The sequence below is a fragment of the Theobroma umbraticum genome, unplaced genomic scaffold (genome assembly GCF_002168275.2).
Source record: "Theobroma umbraticum cultivar Fairchild unplaced genomic scaffold, ASM216827v3 scaffold_4.1, whole genome shotgun sequence".
Taxonomy (NCBI): domain Eukaryota; kingdom Viridiplantae; phylum Streptophyta; class Magnoliopsida; order Malvales; family Malvaceae; genus Theobroma; species Theobroma umbraticum.
Genome location: NW_018397258.1, coordinates 8,081,930 through 8,097,330, shown reverse-complemented (window position 1 = coordinate 8,097,330; position 15,401 = coordinate 8,081,930). Strand labels below are relative to the sequence as shown.

The following is a 15,401-nucleotide window of genomic DNA, read 5'->3' as shown; positions in this document are numbered from 1 at the left end:
TTGAGTCTAAAATCATTTGATTGATCATGCAGAAAATCCTCAAGTCTAAAAGGCTTGGCCCGGAGGCCCGCAGCCCGCAGGCCAACGATAAAAACTTCGTAAGGGTAAAAATGGGATGCAAATCCCCCAGTGAGAAGCAAGCCCACCCACCGGAAGAAACGTTTCTTGCAACTCTACCACTCTCCGCTTCGAAAATGGAAACTCAAACTCCACTTCCATAATATAATCTCCCAAATTCTCCCCTCCCGCCAATTCTTGACCCCTCCGCTCAATCCCTAAGCCTTCAATTTCCGCTGGAAAATCCTCTTCTCACCTCCACCTCCCGTACAAACCCTTGTTTCACCCAGACCCCCCAAACCCTAACGCTTCATCTCCAAAAATCCAAGGACCATGCCGTCCCTCACTTCTCCAGGCAAAATCCTCCGGTTAGAGCTTGAGAACTTCAAGTCCTACAAGGGCCTCCAATCTATCGGTCCCTTCTCCGACTTCACCGCCATTATTGGACCGAATGGGGCCGGCAAGTCTAATCTCATGGATGCAATCAGCTTCGTTCTTGGAGTCCGAACGGGACAGCTCCGTGGTGCCCAACTCAAAGACCTAATTTACGCTTACGACGACCGCGAAAAAGAACAGCGTGGCCGACGCGCATTTGTGCGATTAGTTTACCAACTTGCTGGTGGCTCCGAGCTCTGTTTCACCCGTACCATCACCCCTGCCGGCATTAGCGAGTACCGTATCGACGGCAGCGTTGTCAACTGGGATGACTACAATGGGAAGTTAAGATCCCTTGGTATTCTCGTTAAGGCCCGAAATTTTCTTGTATTTCAGGTAATTTTGTTTTTTTATTTTATTTTTATAACTTCAAATAGGATTTTTGTCGGAAGTTGACGCTAACTTGTAAGATATAATAATGTAATTTTGTGAATAATTTGTGGTCTTAGGGTGACGTGGAGTCCATTGCTTCAAAAAACCCCAAAGAACTTACTGGGCTGCTCGAGCAGATTTCGGGTTCTGAAGAACTCAAGAGAGATTATGAGGATCTGGAAGAGCAAAAAGCTAGAGCTGAGGAAAAATCAGCGCTTATTTATCAGAGAAAGAGGACAATAGTGATGGAGAGAAAGCAAAAGAAAGAACAGAAGGAAGAAGCTGAGAAACACTTTCGCTTGCAAGATGAGCTGGTATAATTAACATTTTTGCTTTGAATAATTTACTTGTTTTTTTCTTGTTTGGACATTAAGATCGCTTGCCAACATTTCCTTGCAGAAATCTTTGAAGAAAGAACACTACTTGTGGCAATTGCTTAACATAGAGAAGGATATTGACAGGATTACTGAGGAACTCAACTCTGAAAAGAGGAACCGTGAAGATGTGATGCGTGAGCTAGAACATTTTGAAACTGAAGCAGCCAAAAAGAAGAAGGAGCAGGCCAAGTACCTTAAAGAGATTGCCCATTGTGAAAAGAAGATCTCTGAGAGAAGCATTAGACTCGATAAAAGTGTGAGTTCTTCCAAGTCTTTTTCTTTTGAGTCAGTGCGGACTGTTACTGTTGGACTTAAATTTTTGATCTGGGTTGGAATGCATGTTGGTCAATTAGTTTTGGTTAAGTCTTTGGCGACTATTTCTTTTGATGGCTAAGTTGGGGAAGGAGGGATTTGAACTAAAGACCTCCTTTTTGAGGTAAGATGTCGCTGCCACTAGGCTATTTCCTAGTCCACAAATTCTGTGGTGACTAGGTTGCTTCTTTTTATGTGTAGGTAGGACTTCTTTCTGTTAATGATATATTGATCTCAGTTTTTGGGAGATTGTTTCTAGACTAAGCTTACAAGCTAGGGTTTTGCTAATGGGTGTTTTAAGGGCACTTTTTAGGGTTACTAAATTAGGTTATATCTTCTCCTAATGCGTTGTAGTTTATCACATTATCTGTTAACTACTGTATTTAATTCAAAATATTACTATAAAGAGTATTTAACTTACCTTAAAGAGTGTCCTTAGGGCATTGGTTAGCAAAACCCAACAAGCTATTATGCACTGTGATTTTAGCATGAGCTGTTCATGAGGTGAAATATAGCCCTTTTCATTAACCATCTCTCATATTTATTTGCCTCGCTGCCTGGGTGGACAGTAAATGTAGGCTGTGCTAAAAAACTTAGCTGTCATCATAACGCTTAAAAGGGCACCCCCTGCTATGCCCTATTGTAAAGCAAGATGTATCAACTTGGAAGATAATGGATCAACAGTTGTCATTTGGTAATCTTACTAAAATGACATGGCATTGGAACTATTGGTGTTTCTGGTGTAAGCTTATATTGAGAATTTGAGAATCAGGGTTGATTATGGTGCTCAAAGCTGTGTTAAGCTTTTTTTGTTGGCGGTATCAGTAATTATGGGACATAAATTGGTCTATTGTAAATATAGTTTTAGATTGGTTTGGCTATTTATGCTAGGGGCAAAATACTTTGTGACTTATCTTTGGAAGCTGATTCCCTGATGATTATCCCTTCAGATAAAGTGACTTAATTTTGGGGCAAGTATTTGACGTGTGCCACACATACCAAAAGATGATGGTATTTTTGGTTATCGGTTGTGTCAATCTCCTGATGTTGGGTTCAAATTGCAATCTTAATGGGACTCCTCATGTTGGAAATTGTTTTTTCATTTTTATCCGTTGTGTCTTTAATTTTGGGTTAATGGTTTATTATCTTATGTGATCATGATATACTAGAAATTGTGTGTATTATGCCTTCTGGATCCTTCAATATTCTAATTATGTACTGGGTTCTAACTTCACAAATGACCTTTCCTTGTATGCTTTTTATACATAGTCCCTTGTATGAAATATGTAATCCATTAGTGAGTTTTTTAGCATGGTTATTCATATATAAGAGTGGATATTTGACATTGGGATGGAAATTTCTGATAGATTTGACATGAACATGTGCCACAAATTGCTTATATGGCTTGATCTTTGTTGAAAATGCACTATATTTGTTGTGTATACTTCTTTGTGCTTCTGCATGTGTAATCATTACTTATTGCGTTGCTAGTGTCTAACCGTTAATTATCTGTCCATATTATTAGTAAATTTAATGAGCTGAAGAGAGGCTTGTGGCTTGTTTTTTTTTTTTATATTATCCCTGAGTGCAGCAACCTGAGCTTCTGAAATTAAATGAAGAAATGTCTCGCATTAATTCAAAAATCAAGAGTAGCCGAAAGGAGCTTGAAAGAAAAAAGGAAGAAAGGAGGAAACATACCAATGATATAAAAGAATTACAGAAAGGCATACAAGATCTGACTGCAAAACTGGAAGACTTGAATGAAAAAAGTCGAGATGGTACTGGGAAACTCCCTTTGCTTGACAGTCAACTTACTGAATATTTCCAAATGTAAGTTCTTTTTTGTTCCTTATGTGATGAAATTCTTCAGTTTCTTTGCTTGCATGGATTGTATTGCAGCTGAAATATCTGTTTTCTCTCAAATTCAACTTGGCTCCTGTTCATTTTCTATGATAGTGTTCCAGTTTCGTTTGCCATCTACTTCTTCTGAGAAATCCTTAAAAGTGTTCTCTTTTCCTTCTTTTCCCTCATCTAGTTCAAGAAAATTTGTTGGTGTAATCTTTCTTTTTTGAAGATTAGAATCAGTAGCCTGAGTTAAGTGGATTGAACAGTTTCTGAAACAATTTTAGCATGTACAAGAAACATGGTATTAATTTTTTATTTCTTTTCTTTTTCTTTTTCTTTTTCTTTTGGGTCTGTGTGTGTAGAATGCTGACTTTTATGATAAATCCCCTCTTCCTTTCTGAAATATTACAAAAAAAGGGAGAGAAGACCAGCTGGTCGAATATGTAAGAAGAGCCATGTAATCTGGCTTTAAATATTACATAAATCATCTTTGCTTAATGCAGAGAGAGCAGTTTATCAATTTGATGTAATCAATCCCAAGTGTCAATACTGAATTGACCTCATTTGCCATTTCCTATAGGTTGTTCATCTGCTAGCTACTCTTTTCATTATAATGACATATTGGCTTTATGGTTCTTAGCTCAGCTTTATTATCAACTAAATAAAATTCTCTACCGGTGGGCATTGTTTGTGGCACATTTTGGGTGACACATTTTGTTCCTTATAGTCTTGAAAATATAAGTTCAGATGGTTCTCAGATATGCAGTCTCTTGGATTGCCTGAGGTGAATTTGGAGTTGAAAATTGAATCAATGATATTAGCTGACCTTTTTTTTTGTCTGTTGTTGATTGTGTTGTGCGTTATTCTTGTCAGTTGGATAGATACAATCTGTGAGTAGGGATTGCTTATTTCATTTGTGTTAGCTAATCAAAAATCAAAACTCAATTTCTTCTCTGTTTCAGAGTGTTGCTTAAAGTTGCTGTTATTAGTCATGGTAATAATTTGTTTGGTTTTCTGCAGGTTGGAGTTGAATCTTATCCTTTCTTCCATGATTTCAAATTTCCTCCAAACTCATTTAATTAGGATTCATCATTCATTGGTTAACCTTGTTTGAATTTTTCAAATTTGTTTGTAAAAGGTGCCATAGTAGTCATCCTTTGCAATTTGTTTTCATTTGACCTGATTAAATGGTTGGTGATGCATATATCTCTGGGCATGTATCTTACTTGTATTCGTTGGTGCATGTAACTAAACTTCATAAGTTAAAATGTGAATCTTTTCAAAGCTGAGAACTTTCTGTTTACTAACATCATCTTGGGGATTTTGGGATTTCAGTAAGGAGGATGCTGGGATGAAAACTGCAAAATTAAGAGATGAGAAGGAGGTTTTGGATAGGCAGCAACATGCTGATATTGAAGCTCAAAAAAATTTGGAAGAAAATCTTCAACAGTTGAGTAATAGGGAGCATGAACTGGAAGCACAGGAGGACCAAATGCGAGCTAGACTGAAGAAGATTCTTGATACCTCTGCTAAACAGAAGGATGAGCTTGCAGATCTGAAAAAGGAGCTGCGAGAAATGCAAGATAGACACCAGAATGCCAGGTTATTCAAGTTGATGATTTAGTTTTTGGCTGCATTGCTCTCATTCCTACGTGTTTTGTGTAGTTCTAAGTTCTTGTTTATTTTCTGTACTTGCAATCTTGAAGATGTCCTGTGCTTATCTAAGATGTGTTTTCCTCCCACATTGAATTTTGGCACGTAGATCCAAACATGAGAATCTCAAGTCTAAAATTGGTGAAATAGAGAATCAGTTACGTGAACTGAAGGCTGATCGCTATGAAAATGAAAGGGATGCTAGGTTGTCTCAAGCTGTTGAGACTCTGAAACGCCTGTTTCAAGGCGTACATGGTCGCATGACTGATCTTTGTAGGCCAACTCAGAAGAAGTACAACCTAGCTATCACTGTTGCAATGGGTAGATTTATGGATGCAGTTGTAGTAGAGGATGAAAATACTGGAAAGGAATGTATTAAGGTCTGCTACTTTGCTGTATTCTCCAAGTAATCTTGTCATTTGTTAGATTTTGCTATTAATAACTTTTAATACTTGCATTTAAGTATTTACCTCTTTATTAAAAACTGTTTGAAGATGGCTGAGCAATAATAAATGTAAGTGCTTATATGTGCAGATAGTCAATCACCTGACTGACTTCTATTTCTTTGTTTTGGTAAAACGGGATGATGCCTTCATTTTTCCCTCAATCTTTTGACAATGAAAAATATATGTTGCAATAGTAGGAAATGGGAAAATCTCCCCCTAGGCATCTGATTAAAAATTGAAAGAAGCACCATCTTTGTAGAGGAATGACTCCCACATAAAAGAATGTTTATTTCATCATTACTGTTGTTATTCATCATCTTGAGTCCTTGTTTACTGTCGGATGTATTGGCTTTAATGCTGTATCCATGTTGTTGGTAGTTTTATGTGTCTGAGCATGGTCTTGATTTATTTTGCCACTTCCTCCTTGTACCCATTTTTCAAGGAGTAGAAATGATAAGAAAAATGAAAAAAAAATCCAGGATAATTGAAATTTTTAATTGCTTTTGCACATTGATGATTCATGCATTTGTAGAATTGGCTCCTTTATTGTTATACTTTTGTACATTGTATATTTTGTATGATAATAACAAGGCAGAGGAAATAGAAACAGTAGAATTGCTGGTTTTTATTATAGTCATGTAATAGTGTGTTTGCAATTGCAAGATTTTTTCTTTCAATATTTAATATTGTTCTTGTATGGATCTGTTCCATTTTTTTCCCCTTCAAATTCTAATTTGATTGTAGTTGGTTAACAATTATGTTTATGCAAAGTGGTGGTATGGGTTTTGATCCTGGTTGGTTATTACAGTATTTGAAAGAGCAAAGGCTTCCTCCTCAGACTTTCATTCCTCTTCAGTCAGTGCGTGTTAAGCCCGTTATTGAAAGGTTGCGCACGTTAGGCGGCACAGCGAAGCTTATCTTTGATGTGATTCAATATCCTTTACCAAAGCTTATAGTACTTTTTCTCTAGTTATAGGAGAAACATCTCATACATGCCATCCTGCTTCACAATTAACGGAAGAACTTCATATGCATTTATCTTTATTAGAGTTGCAGAACACTCCATATTACTGGGCTTTATCCTCCTGCAGCCCATACAAATCCACCAGGTTGTATGCTGGTGTCTTATAATTTCTTGTTTATGAATCATGTGTTGGTCTCACATTTTAATGATTGTAAATGCTTTTTGTTTATCAAAATAAAATGGAATAATATGATTGAATTCACTGCCTATGCCTTTCATCAAACAATAATTCTTATCCCTTACACACTGGTTCTCTCGGCACTTCATGTGTGGTTATGTAACATTTTGTTGTATCTGGCAAGCCACTGGTAGGGGCACACTTTAATCAGTCACTAACAGATTGATACCAGGTCCTGCTTCCATGTTTCCTTAGAATTTGATTTGATGTTGATATCATCTGTCTTTGCAGTCCTGTTTCTTAATTTTTCTGTGCTAGTATGTAAAAAAGGCATGTTCTTTTTGTTAGTGTCAATGTACTGGGCAATAATGGATTTGGTTATGGTGTTGGAATATTAGGCCCTGATTCCCCATTTCCTTAGAATTTGATTTGATGTTGATCTCGTCTGTCTTTTCAGTTTGTTTCCTATTTTTGCTTCGTGTTAGTGTGGTAAAAAGGCATGTTCTTGTTTTTAGTGTCAATGTACTGGACATTAAGATGTCTTCTGTTGCATGGAACTGTGTGGGAGCCTGGGAGGTGTTAGGGTAAAATCTTGGAGTGTGTGAATCTGGGCTTCTGCTGTGGTGGCCTATAAGTCTTAAGTTGGATTAAAAAAGTAAAAATGTTTATCATCTAGTTTATGTGCATGATGGGAAGAAGGTGGTCTCATATTTAGCATGGTTGATGATACTCTGAACCTTTTGGAATTATGGTGGTGGCTGGAATTCCATTTCATTTGAGTGCATTTTTCTTGCTGCTTTAAGTTATTAGTATTCTTTTAGTTGAATTAATATGAGGAAAGCTGTTCATATCCCATCGTGAGCTTGATATGCTCTAGAAAGAACATAGTGGTAAGCACATATTCTGAGAAACTGTTTGATTTTCTGTTTGTGTATTCTTGTGTAGAGACATGTAATGAGAGGATTCTGGTATTTGTTTGTTCCTCTTTCTCAATTGGATGCTGCCTTAGTCTTATTTCTCATATATAAGAAAATCTATATCCATTAAGAATGGTGAAAGACAAAAAAAAAAAAAAGAAGGAAAGGAAGCAGCCATGCCCATACGCTTTGTGGACTTAACTTTCGTAAATTTGATCCTGCTTTGGAGAAGGCAGTTCTTTTTGCTGTTGGGAATACTTTAGTTTGTGATGATCTTGAAGAAGCCAAGGTTCTTAGCTGGACCGGAGAGAGGTTTAAAGGTGAATATTATCCTTTTCATTTATTAGTTCTTGATACCTATGTGTAGAATTCGATGTTAATCTATAGATTTATGTTCTTGCATTAGTTGTAACTGTTGATGGAATATTACTCACAAAGTCTGGCACGATGACTGGTGGTACAAGTGGTGGAATGGAAGCAAGGTCAAACAAGTGGGATGATAAAAAAATTGAAGGTTGGTTTTATACTTAATATTTTCAAGCGCTTTTATTATAATATTAACTGTTAGCGTTCTACAGGTCTGAAAAGAAAAAAGGAACAATTTGAATCTGAGTTGGAAGAGCTCGGATCAATTAGAGAGATGCAGCTAAAAGAGTCTGAAACTTCTGGGAGAATTAGTGGACTTGAAAAGAAAATTCAGTATGCTAACATTGAGAAGGTAGCTTGACCAACTTTTATATAGAGCAACTCTCCTATCTTTTAATAGAAAGCTTTTTTTTTTTTTCAAAAGGGAAAAAAATCCTTTTGTAAAGGTCGTAGTTGACATTTTTTTCTTTTTTTATTTGCCATTCTTCTCTATTTAATGTTTAAAGGAAGAGATGAACTTTTCTTTGTCCATAATGGATAGGGCTGGCAATGAGTTGGCGAGCTGTAATTGTGTCATGTAATGGTAAGGATATAACAGGTAAAGGGGTTGACATGAACACAACATGATTAATTAATCATATCAAAAGTCCTTGATACGAACAGGACATGTTTATTACATGGATTGCACAACATGTCACGGTTTACATGTTTCAATGTGATGAATTTGTATAGACATGACATCGTTAACTTATTTAGATATGATTAACCTATTTAAACATGAATATTAAGTTACTTTATGTTTAAATATTAATAATTCAATAAATGAGTTTAAAAGGGTTAGATATGTTGATTAATGTGACTTGTTAATACAATAATTTGATGTGTAAGGGTTAGGTGTATCAACCGGCATAAGACACAAATATTTTTGTGTCATAACGGGTTGACAAGATTATGACATGAACACGATTATACAAAATCAAAACCTGTTTTAACTCCGTTGCATATTGTTGCCGTGTTATCGGGTTGTATCTAAAATTGTCAAGTCTAATATTGGATGTTGTCATATACGGGTTAGATGTGTCAACTCACATAATACATGAATATTTAAATGTCATAAACGGTATTACACGAACATGACTATACAAAACAAAACTCTCTTACTCTGTATCACCGTTCATGTCCTGTTAGTTGGTTCTGTCCAGAATTGGCAGGTCTAATAATGGATGTCATCATGGTTTGTTGATTCTGTTGATTACTTGGGTAAATCTTTATTCTTGTTCTATTTTGAGAAAGTAATATATATATAGTTTAAAGTAGATTTCTGAAAGCATTTGAATCTGATCCATAATGGATACTGTAATGATTTTCTTGATTGTGTTGATACTTTAGGTGAGTGTTTATTCATCTTTTATTCACCATTGATCTCCATGAGATACATAACGTACAAATGTTTTGTTGCAGAAAAGCATCGAAGACAAGCTTAAAAACTTGAAGCAGGAGAAGCAGAATATAAAGAAAGAGATCGGGCTTATAACTCCTGAGTTTCGGAAGGTGATGTATGATGGCAATTACACTTTTAGTCTATTTTGTTATGTTGCTTCTCTTATAGGTTTAATTGCTTGCAGTTAAAGGATTTGATTGATAAGAGGAGCACAGACATCAGGAAGCTGGAGAAGAGGATTAATGAAATAGTTGACCGACTCTTCAAAAATTTTAGCCAGTCTGTAGGTGTGGCAAACATCCGTGAGTATGAAGAAAATCAACTCAAGGCTGCCCAAAATATGGCAGAAGAGAGGCTTAGCTTGAGTAACCAACTTGCAAAGTTGAAGTACCAGTATGTTTTCTTTCTCTCTATATAATTTCTCCATTATAATTCTCCCCTGCGGTAATATATATGTTTATTTGCTGATTGAAACCTCCCTGATGACCCACAATATATATTTATTTTTGGCACCTCCTTCTTTGTTGCGTATTCTAATTCTTAAGAGTTCTGGACCTCTGATACATTCTTCATTACGTCAAGGGTACTGGAAGAGTTAGCATGCCTATTTGACGTAAAGAGTCATATAGCAGGCTGGAGCCGTGCTCAGCCCTGATAGATTTTCGGCCAAGAGGAAAGGGTAATGGTTGCATTACACCATTGCCACAGATATCCTTTTGCCTATGGTTAAATGTTCAAAACCACCTTGTTATGCCACCTTCAAATGAGCGTATCATCACCTGAAAATGCTCCCTGTAATGCCTTATAGAGTGAAAGGGGTCCTAAAATTATAAGTGGAAATAAGCTCTATTTAACTGCAATACCAATTATGCTGAATTAACTAGAAGTGAAAACCCAAAGAAAGGTAAATCTTTTTGGGGAAAGAAATCAAAAGGTTGGCATTTAGTAACTAGTAGAATTTTTGCTAGGCAGTTCTTTAAATTGGATGATGACATCTGCTTTCGGTGGGCATACTGCTGAATAATGCAGATGTCTGGTTTGCCTATGATTGTTATGATAGCATCTTGATTTGGCTTTGAGATGTTGATGAGGAAGGGATTAAGAATAAGAACGGAGATTTGGCTCTTTTTCTGCTTTACAAGTTTTCAACCTTTTCTTGTTTATGGCAAAACAAGAGTACATCAGGAAAATGTTTACATCTCCAAATTGTAGATTGTCATAAAACCTTAAGTAATTTCATTTCAAAATCATACTGCATTAGCATAGCAACAGCTGCCTGACATGTATTCTTTCTGGCATCCAGGTTGGAATATGAGCATAAGCGAGATGTAGAATCGCGAATTAAAAGGCTGGAATCTTCTCTCAGTTCCTTGGAAAATGATTTAAAACTGGTTCAGAAAAAAGAGGCTGAAGTAAAGGTGGCAACAGAAAAAGCTTCGGATGAAATCAATCGGTGGAAGGAAGAAGTGAAGGGTATGGTTTTGTCCCATACATTCTATGTGAAGTTCTATTTTTTGTTGAGTAAATTAATCCTTTCAATGTTTCTTCTAAGGGAATCAACTTGTATGGTTGCAATATCTTGCACTTTATCCTTACATGTTAGTAAATTTATAGTTGGATCTAATATTTTACTTCTGTAGATCTTGCTGTGTCATGTTTTCAAGTGCTTTAGTTTCTCTAGCTATATTACACAGTAGCATTGCAACTGTAAATGCATACAGTAAATATTAGTTTCAGCCATGTAATGGCTGTAGATTGACATGCATGATGTACATGAATAGATTATTCTACCCAACAATTGAGTTTGCGTAAGCCGAAATAACAATGATTAAGAGTGGTGTTTGACTTCTTGAGACTTCCTAACTTGATGCTTTATTACAGTGTTTCTTACCACAAATTTCTAATATAATTTCAGAGATGTTATTCAAATTAGAGAGTGAAATTGGTAACAGTCAACATGGTTTATGGTTGCTGACTCATAGCAATGAAAATAATTCTTATAATGGTTCTTTTCTCACTTGAAATTTCGAAAATATCTGGGGTTTTCACAGCTACTTTTGGTTCAGTTATGCTGCTTCTCTCTCCATATCTGCAAACAACACTGCTCCCACTCAATGTGTACAATTTGATGTTTATTGTTCCCTATTTATATTTTGGTAGAGTGGAAATTAAAGTCAGAAGAGTGTGAGAAGGAAATTCAGGAATGGAAGAAGCAGGCTTCTGCAGCTACAACAAGCATATCCAAACTTAATCGCCAATTAAATTCTAAGGTCTGAAGATCTTTTGTCTTCTTACTGTCAGATTTTTGAATATTTGAAGATGTCGAATGTTGAATTAAATTGCCATATACATCTCTTTTCCCTGATTTTACAGGAGACTCAGATTAGTCAACTGGATGAACGAAAGCAGGAAATTACAGAAAAGTGTGACTTAGAGCGTATTGAGCTTCCTCTCATTTCAGACCCAATGGAAACTGAATCTTCAACAGGGAAAGAGTTTGATTTTAGTCAGTTAAATAGATCTCTTCTGCAGGATAGAAGACCTGCTGATCGAGAGAAACTTGAGGCAGAATTCAAACAAAAAATTGATGCGCTAGTGTCGGAAATTGAAAGAACTGCTCCCAATTTAAAGGCTCTCGATCAATACAAGACTCTTCAAGAGAAGGAAAGAGATGTAACTGAAGAGTTTGAAGCAGCCAGAAAAGAGGAGAAGCGAATAGCAGATGAATACAATTCAGTTAAGCAGAGGAGGTACTAAACTATTGTTATGTTGCAGCAACCCTGAGCTAACATAGTAACCAAGAGAGATTAAAAAAATAAAGACAAAAGGTGTTTGAAATGATTAAACCTAGCAGACTGAATTTCTAGGTAGAAATAAGTATATGATGCTGGTTTCTTGATTGCAACTGTTTAGATAGTTATGGGAGCTGTATCAATTATCAGTAACGGTTGGATCTATTAATTGTTTTGCAAAGCTGTTTGGTCTGCATAATCATTTAAATGCATCGGTTAAGGAAAGGTTCCTTTTTATTTTTTTATTTTGAGGGGGTGGGAATTACCAAAAGTTGTCTGCTTATACTCTTTGATACTTTGTTGCTTGACTCTTTTTTTAATGATTATGCAGATATGAGTTGTTCATGGAAGCTTTCAACCATATTTCTAGTAATATCGATAGGATTTACAAGCAGCTAACTAAAAGTGGTACACATCCATTGGGTGGGACAGCATATTTGAACTTAGAAAATGAGGATGATCCTTTTCTACATGGCATCAAGTACACAGCTATGCCGCCAACAAAGCGCTTCCGTGATATGGAACAACTATCTGGTGGAGAAAAAACTGTTGCAGCACTTGCACTACTCTTCTCAATCCACAGGTAAAGCTCTTTTCCCCTATATTGTATGTAGATTCAATCTGTTGCAGGTGATGCAGTGTGTTCAGTTTAATATTTTTGTACCATTTCGTATGTTTGTGATGCATCTTTTCATTCAGTTTGACCTGTTATTTTCCTATCACTAGGGTCCTAAACTTTGCCCCCATTCTCTCTCTCTCGCTGGCTATTTTTTAAATTTGATTTGTTTTAGTTTTTCCCTCTTCAAGTTGTTTCTCCCATTTGCTTCTGTGAGGACTGAGGACATTCTTTAAACATTGTTATAAAGATAAAGATGATCTGATGGATAAAGTTACACAGGAAAATGGGCTAGTTATACTTGGATCATAGAGGTTGCCCTTGTGATCTTGTTTAATTTGGACTAATGTTGTTATCTTACGAACATGGGTGGTTCAGCTACAAGCCTTCGCCCTTCTTCATATTGGATGAAGTGGATGCTGCATTGGATAATCTAAATGTTGCCAAGGTAGCTGGATTCATCCGTTCAAAATCATGTGATGGAGCGAGGGCTAGTCAGGACAGTGATGGGGGCAGCGGTTTCCAAAGTATTGTGATATCACTTAAAGATAGCTTTTATGATAAGGCTGAGGCTCTGGTTGGGGTTTATCGAGATTCAGAGAAGAGGTAAGTTGTTGATAGACACCTTGTGATTGACCTAAAGCCAGTGAAATGGCAACAAGTCCAGTTTAAGTATACCAACATAAATATCCTTTCTCATTTTACAGCTGCTCGAGAACTTTGACGTTTGACTTGACCAAATACCGGGAGTCATGAAGGCAAATGCAGGTTGTAGCTTGTTAATTATTCTTTCTGTAAATATATTTAGTTACAACAATCTAGAAATTATTTGTATATGCTATAATTTTCGTAGCAATTAGTGTTTGTTTTGTAGGACGTAGGAATGTGATAATGAATGCCAAATGCTAAGTAATCTGAAGGCTTTTTGTATCTGAACAAAAAATGTTGTGGCAGTCCTGACTTCTGACTTCTGAGTTGGGTTCTCTCGCTCACACGCTCACACACACAGGTAGGGAGGCAAGTAGAGGCCTGCCCCGACTTAAATCCCTAAAAAACCTTTTGGGTAATATTCTTGCCTTCCCAATGAGCCAAGACGTACTAATCCAGGTCGATGACCTTTTATCAATCGGGTGAACTCTGCTTGCATAGTTTCTAACCTTTTGTTTTTGTGTTTTTTGGTTTTTTTTTTTCAATTTCGGTTAATTTTTAATTTTTATGAATTGTTATCCCCTCTATGTTGGGCAAAGACAAGCAATTTGTTTGTAACTATATCTATATTTGAAGGCAGGCAGGCAACCAACGGTTGGAATTGGAAAACACATCTTAGATTTGAGTCATTACTCAAAACCAGCTTTTTCTCTAAGAAAAATTACTGTTACGTACGTTAACCTCTCTTTATTTGGCTCTTCTCTTTCCCTCTCCCTCTCTTTGGGTCTCTCCATTGAATCCCCTAACGCTCAGGGGTTCAGTTCCCAGCTGGCCCCTCTCCCTGTGGTGAAGAGAAGAGCAAAGATGAAGAAAGGCAAAGAAAGTGGTAAGATTCAGGATCATAACATGGCTAATGAAATTGACAACGAGGCTCAATTAGAGACTAATGAGAAAGTCAATGGACAATTAGCCACCAATGAGGAAAAGTTTGAACCTCCTTCAGGCGAAGAAGATGAAAAGAAATTAGCTGCAGTAATGGAAATGAAGCGCAGAAAGGAGAAGGCCTTGGTAGAATTGAGGTGCAGAATCGAAGACGCCATTCTTGGGAATTTTCTCCTGGAGAAACCTAAACACGATGCTATTAGCCCAAGAGAAAGCGCAGAGGCAATAGAACAACTGAAAGAGATTACACTTTGGGGTGTACCTGTGATGCCAAGCAAACGCCATGTAGGAACCGATGTTGTGCTCCTGAAATTCTTGAAAGCAAAAGATTACAAGGTTCATGAGGCCTTTGAGATGCTTCGAAAGACGTTGAAATGGCGCCAGGAATTCAAGGCTGATGAAATCCTCCAAGAAAACTTTGGTCCTGATTTTGAAAAGGTGGCTTACCTAAATAGCAAAGACAGGGAAGGTCACCCTCTGTATTACAACATATACGGTGCTTTGAGGAACACGCAAATACACGACAAAATACTCGGCTCAGAAGAGGATTGCGAAAAGTTTTTAAGATGGAGGGTTCAATACATGGAGAAGGGTATCAAGGAACTCAAATTTGAACCCGGTGGAGCTGACTCTATAGTTCAGATCATAGACTTGAAGAACTCACCGGGGCCTGCCACAAAGGAACTGCGTTCGCTTACCCGAAAAGCTCGGATATTGCTTCAAGACCATTATCCCGAGCTCATCCATCGAAGTGTAAGACCAAAATGTAGCCAGCTGGATCGTGCTATTTGGATTAACTGATTGCTTATTGCTACTATATATATATATATATATATATATATTAATTTCAATTGAAAATTGCAGATAATCATAAATGTCCCCTTGTGGTACTATGTATCCCATGTTCTTTCTTCTCGGCTGAAAACTCAAAGAAGGAATAGCAAGATTGTTTTTGCGAGACCAGGGAGAGTCTCAGAGACTCTTCTCAAGTAAGAAATGCTTTTTTAACTGAAGTTAGTGGTTTTTTTTCATTATATCAT

At 36.8% G+C, this 15,401-nt stretch overlaps 2 protein-coding genes across 3 annotated transcripts; both read left to right on the top strand.

Annotated features, from left to right (window-relative positions):
• Positions 1–115: 115 nt before the first annotated feature.
• Positions 116–13,738, top strand: TTN8 (Structural maintenance of chromosomes (SMC) family protein). Its single transcript, XM_089783006.1, has 18 exons — positions 116–828; positions 942–1,178; positions 1,264–1,497; positions 3,145–3,383; positions 4,734–5,000; positions 5,161–5,431; positions 6,306–6,432; positions 7,769–7,876; positions 7,963–8,070; positions 8,135–8,274; positions 9,384–9,473; positions 9,548–9,756; positions 10,667–10,836; positions 11,524–11,633; positions 11,737–12,113; positions 12,487–12,738; positions 13,150–13,377; positions 13,479–13,738. Exons 1-18 carry the CDS (start codon positions 391–393, stop codon positions 13,525–13,527), a joined length of 3,654 nt encoding a protein of 1,217 aa, XP_089639132.1. The 5' UTR covers positions 116–390; the 3' UTR covers positions 13,528–13,738.
• A 149-nt stretch (positions 13,739–13,887) lies between these two features.
• Positions 13,888–15,395, top strand: LOC110414475 (patellin-4-like). 2 transcript variants are annotated; one of them, XM_021425685.2, is made up of 3 exons: positions 13,888–14,150; positions 14,241–15,114; positions 15,226–15,395. In XM_021425685.2, exons 2-3 carry the CDS (start codon positions 14,284–14,286, stop codon positions 15,352–15,354), a joined length of 960 nt encoding a protein of 319 aa, XP_021281360.1. In that variant the 5' UTR covers positions 13,888–14,150; positions 14,241–14,283; the 3' UTR covers positions 15,355–15,395. The 2 variants fall into 2 exon arrangements, with proteins under 2 accessions (XP_021281360.1, XP_021281359.1); XM_021425684.2 differs by having other exon boundaries at positions 13,888–15,114.
• The last annotated feature ends 6 nt before the right edge of the window (positions 15,396–15,401 follow it).